This window comes from Trypanosoma equiperdum (assembly GCF_001457755.1).
Source record: "Trypanosoma equiperdum strain OVI genome assembly, contig: ctg_1079, whole genome shotgun sequence".
In the NCBI taxonomy this organism is placed as follows: Eukaryota; Euglenozoa; class Kinetoplastea; order Trypanosomatida; family Trypanosomatidae; genus Trypanosoma; species Trypanosoma equiperdum.
The window spans coordinates 34,073-39,618 of record NW_027123037.1 but is presented as its reverse complement, the minus strand read 5'-3'; the positions used below and the strand labels follow the sequence as shown (position 1 = coordinate 39,618).

At 48.3% G+C, this 5,546-nt stretch overlaps 1 protein-coding gene across 1 annotated transcript; it reads right to left on the bottom strand.

Moving 5' to 3' along the window:
• Window positions 1-698: 698 nt before the first annotated feature.
• Window positions 699-4,937, bottom strand: TEOVI_000674700 (ML protein; the record flags this gene model as incomplete). Its single annotated transcript, XM_067220222.1, has 1 exon — window positions 699-4,937. One exon carries the CDS (start codon window positions 4,935-4,937, stop codon window positions 699-701), a length of 4,239 nt encoding a protein of 1,412 aa, XP_067076323.1.
• Window positions 4,938-5,546: the final 609 nt, after the last annotated feature.

The window sequence follows — 5,546 nt, the reverse complement described above, 5'->3', positions numbered from 1 at the left end:
TTTTTTTTTCTGCTTCGGTGCATTTCAATGCGCTCCTTAACAAACAAACAAACAAACTCATTCTCCTCTTTTTTAAAGAAAAATAAAATAAATAAATCACCCGCGACGCTTTGGGGTCACGCAATGCAGCAAGGCGGGTTACGAAGCTACATTTTTTTTTAAAAAAAGAGAGACAACCTAACAAGTAAACACTACAACTAATTAAATTGGAAAATTCATCCAAAAGGAAAGCATGGTCTACAATTTAGACGGTTAACTGGGGAAGAGAAACAAAAGGCAGCAGCAGCAATTAGTGATCTGACAAATAACAACGCTGTGGAGAAACCACCCCCTCTTCCGGTTGATTTTGCGGAAAGATTACAACCTCAAAAAAAAAAAATTGTATATATAGCCACGCTGCGTCCCGTATTATCTCATACGATGAAAAGAAGGAGTAAACAGTGTAAGGAACAAAATAATAATAATAATAATAATAATAATGGAAACAAAAGTAAAGAGAGAGTGCGCTAAGGTCCACTCCGCCCCATCCCTCAAAAGATGAAAAAATGCCGCAGAAAAGAGAAAGAAAGCACAACCGAGTGGTTGCACACAAAAATTTATGCTGTGTATCTATGTTCATAGAAGGGGCGCAACAACAACAACAACAAAAACAAGGCAAACAACTAGAAGAAACTACCTGAACTACAAATTCATCCACTTCAATCGACACCTCCAAACATGAACTCGTTTGTACCTGTGTCTTCTTCGTGCATGCGTCGTCCTGCCTCCAGTTGTTCCTGCTGCTTGTCGAAACACAATTGCATCAGTTGTTGTGCGCTGCGCATTTCTTCTATTTTTTCAAAGAGATCTTTCTCCCGCATACGAGTCTCAGCAAGGGTAACGTCATTAATATTTTTGAGCGACTCCAAGTTTGCGCACCGCTCCCTCAGGGATGAATTTTCTAACCTTCGAGCCTGCAGTTGACAGGACATCTCCGCCTCCCGCTTGCGAGATTCCGCCAGTTCTCTCTCAAGAGCAATAAACTTCTTCTCATCACTGCGTATCTGACCGTCAAGGCGGCGATTCTCCATGTCGTGGGCGCTAACCGCCTTCGCAAGATCAGATATCCGCTCCTCCAATCTCTGCCTTTCTGCTGTAGCTGCTGCAGTTGCTTGTTGTGCCTCCTGCCGAGCAGACAGCAGCTGCTGCTTTATATTAAGCGCTTTCCTATTTGCATCATTTAATTGTGTGTACAGCATCTCCTTCGCAGTGTTAACGGCTTCCAGTTGGTAAACTGCCTGAGAATTCTTTTCACGCTCAACAAGCAAAGCTTTCTCTTTCTCGTGCAATGCCTGTTGTGCATTTGTCAGTTCGCTCCGGAGCTCACGCAGTTCTACCTCACTTTGGCTCTGTACCGTTGCGCACTCATCCAAGCGCCGACTAGCCCGATCGTACTGTTGTTGTATTACGCGTTTCTCCTGCTCAAGAGCAATACGTTCGGTATCCATACGCTGCTCAAGGGTCCGAAGCTGATCCTTGAGTGAAGAGATTTGACCCATTTGATGAGCCATCTCAACACGTGCGCACTCTAACTCCGTCTTCTCACGGTGGAATTGCTCCTCTTTGCGGCGGTAATCCTTCAGCTGGTTTTCTATCTCTTGGCCTGCACGTGCCGATGCATCGGATAATTCCTGACGTAGTTTTGCCAACTCTGCAGCGTGATGTTGCGCCTGTTTTGCCATTTCCTTACTATTCTCCTCCTCAAGTTTTCGAACACGCTCCGCGTGGGCGTATTTTAGATCATCAATCTCACGTTTAAGTCTCAGTTGCTGCTTCTCAGCCTCTTCAGTGTACTCTCTCATGCATAAAAGGGCGCTGTCACACCCCTTGTTGGCGATACTATTAACACCTCGTAAGAGGCGAGTGGCGATGCTAATGGCAAACTCACCAAACATCTCTTTGGTCATTAATGCGTCATCAGCATAGGTGATAAGTAGGCGGTTAGAGTTTACCGCCGTCCTACGTTGCACGTCACTCGCTTCACACACTGAATTGTTTTTCTCCTCCTCCACACTTTTGATTGTGGCGTGCGCACGCGCGAGTTCGCTGCTCATTGCATCCAACTTTTCCTGCATCTTCTGTTGCTCCTCGCTGTGCTTACCAACGTTAACTTGCTCTCTGTCGCGTATCACCGCCAACCGTTGCTGCAACGTCATCTGCTCATTTGCTGCTGCTTTGAGATCTCTCTCTTGAGCCACTAGTTGGCGCTCCATTTCCCGATGTTTCTCCAGGAGTACCCTCATTCGTTCATCCTGTTGGTGAATTTGTGCTTTGTAAATTCTAGATTCCTCTTCTCGCGACGCCTTTACCTTTTCCAGGTGGCGCTCCAGTTCTGACCGGAGCTTGTTCACCTCATCCACTTGCTGAAGCGCCTTACGAAGCGCCTCCTTTCGCATGGTGTGTTTCTTCTCCTTCGGCGCCATCGCCTCTTCCAATTCCACAGCGCGCTCCTGTAGGGTTTGTAAGCGATCCACCGTTTGCAACATCTCCTTGTGTTTCTGCTGGATTTTCTCTTCACGATCCTGGACCTCCCTCTCGAGAAACTCTACGCGAGCTTGCAAGTTGTCTGAGTCACGGCGGGCCATATCCACCTGGTGCTGCATCCGTTCTTCCAACAGTGCCACTTTGGTTCGCTCCTCGGAGAGCGCAGAAATTTCCTGTTGTAACGCCGCAATGGTAGTCTCACGTTGGGTTATTTCACGCTCCATATGCTCACAGCTCTGCTTCGCAGCATCTTCAGCTTCACGCGCATGCTGCGCTACCCGCGCACACTCCGTCTCCTTCGACAGAATTTCGCCTTTTAACCGACGAAGCTCCTCTTCAACCTCCCGCTGGGACCTCTCGGCCACTCGACATTTTTCTTCAAGCGCCTTATTGGTCGCTTGTAGCGTTTCCCCACAACGTTGCACATCAACCATCTCCCGCTGTGTCCGCTCAAGGGAGCGCTGGCTCTCGCGGAACCTTGCCTCGCATTCCATAAGTTCTTTCGCTAAAGTGTTGTTATTCTCCTTATCAATCCTTGTGCGCAGCTCCTGCACCTCATCCCGCCTGGCAACGACCTCTCTCTTAGTGTCTTCAAGGGTGCGTTCAAGGAGCTCACGTCGCTTGATCTCCATTTCTTTTTCTGCGTTGGCATGCTCTGCTGCTTTACAGAGGGTTTTCTCACGCTCAGCGGCAGCCGCAAGGAGCTCCTGTTGCTTTGCTAAAGACGCGCGCAAGCTTGATGCCTCAGATGTCGCCGCTTCCTGTCGCCGTGCGCTTTCCTTGGCTTCCTTGGCCCACCTTTCGCATTCGTCACGCACATTGGCCAGTGCCTCACGGGCGGAGTTAAGTTCACATTGAAGCGCCTTGTTACCCGACATTTCTTCGGTCAAGCGAAGATTCGCGGCTTCAAGCTGCCTGCGCACATCATCAATAGCATTTTTCTTCTGGGACTTGCAGTCGCCCAACTTATTGTTATGCTCAAATGCGAGTTCCTGGATTTTTTTCTCATGCGCGGTTGACAACAGTTGCAGTTGATGCTCCTTGTCCTTCAGCTGATCCCGCATCCGCTCTATGGTGTGCGCAGCATCGTCAAGACGCCTTGATAACTCTCTTTTCGCATCGGAAGCACGATCTCTTTCCATGCTTAGCCGATGTTCAGCTTCCTTTAACTCAAAGGCCACCCGATCCCTGTCCTCCCTTAAGCGGTCCCGATCAGAGGCGATGAGTGCAATTGACTCTCGCGAATCCGCAGCTGCTCGGCTGCTCGCTTCTTTAGACGAAGCAAGAGCATCTTGGCATTCCTTCAGTTTGGTTGCGCCCTGCTCCAGTTGGACGCGCAGCCGACTCATCTCCGCCTTGATTTCCGTCACCTGAGCCTGAGACGCCTCCAGTTGGGAATTCATCTGCTCACGATCGCGTGTGTTGCGGCTGCGCTCCTGCTCAAGAGTCGCCGACACTTCCTTCCATCGCTGCTCCATAGTTTGCGCGTCAACTTCGCACTGCCGCAATTGGCCAGTCATGGCACACAGCTTCTCTGTCGATGACTTGGCCGCGTGAATAGCCTGCTCAATTTCTTCCTGCTGCCTGGATCGCACCTCGTTGTGAGTTTCTTGCTCCTTCTGACGAAGTTTGCGAACTTCTTCCAGCTCGCAAGTAGTTTCGTCCAGCTTGTCCTTCAACTGACCATATGATTCTTTCAGTTCTTTGAGTTTTTCTTTCATTTTGCGTCCCGATTTCTGAGCATCAGATAACTGCGCGGAAACTTCGTCAAACTCTTCGGCACAGGCTTTCCTTACTGTGCGCAACTCCTCTTCATGTTCACTTACGATTTGCTTAACGCGCTCCGCAGGAACCATCGACTGCATTTCCCTCCGTGCATCTTCCACTGACTGCGTTAACGCGGCAATCCTCACTTCCAGTTTTCGAATTTCTTCCTCCTTCAGCCTACATTCATCCACAGATTTCAGAGCTTCCTCAAGCTCTTTCTGAATTTCCGATTGATGGGCTTTCAACTCTTCCCGTTCCGTCGAAAATTTGGAGACCACACCGCTATAAGTCTGCTGGAGTTCCTCAAGCGCGGTCTCATGCGCTCTCTTATTTTCCTCTATGATCTTTTCGGCATCCATTAAACTATGTTGCACTTTTTGAAAGTCTATACTCAAAGCTTCATTCTCCTTTACAAGTTTATCTATCTGATCTTCGCATGTACGGTTCTTTTGTTCCAACTTCTTCGCCTTCCTCATAACTTTATCTAACTCGTTGCTAATCTTTTGGGCATGTGATTTGTGAGCCTCATCCTTCTTCTTCCCTTCACACCGTAGCTCCTCAAGCACGCGGATGAGTTCGTGGATTTCGCCATCCTTCGCGTTAATAACGCGAAGATACTCCTCAAGCAACTGGTCAAGTTGTGCCATACCGTTTACAAACGGAAGGGAAGAGGTTCACGCCAGTCCACGGAGAGGGAGCCCTTCACGGCGACGCGGCGGGCTCACAGTTAATAAACAAAACTACAGATCAGGGGGAAAAAATCAACAAATCAAAACCTACAGGTAACGACGCGGTGTGGTGTCCTTTTTTTTTTCCTTCTTTTGTGTGTGTGTGTGTGTGCCGCCTAGAGGAGGGCACGATCCTGAACGAACACATATCAACACATCAAAAGGGAGGGAAAAGAAAGAAGAAACACAACGTAACATAATGAAGAGACAAGTGGAAAGGAATATGCAAACGCCCGTAGGTTACACGCATGTGTGACAGGGACTGAAAGTCGGAAAAAATAAAATAAGATAGTGCAGGCACAGAAACTGAAACCTCAATTCTGCCGCTTATTCACTTCTCGCCGCCTTGGTGGTTTTGTTTCTCTCCTTATCATCATCTTCTTCGACACACAAGCACAAAGCTAATACACCCAACCGCTAACAAACCGTTTTGCAAAACACCTGAAAAGCAGACTCACCAAAAAGAAAAAAAAAGAGACGAACTCCTCTCTTATTATTCGTGTCAACGTGAATTATCGCACCCTTTCC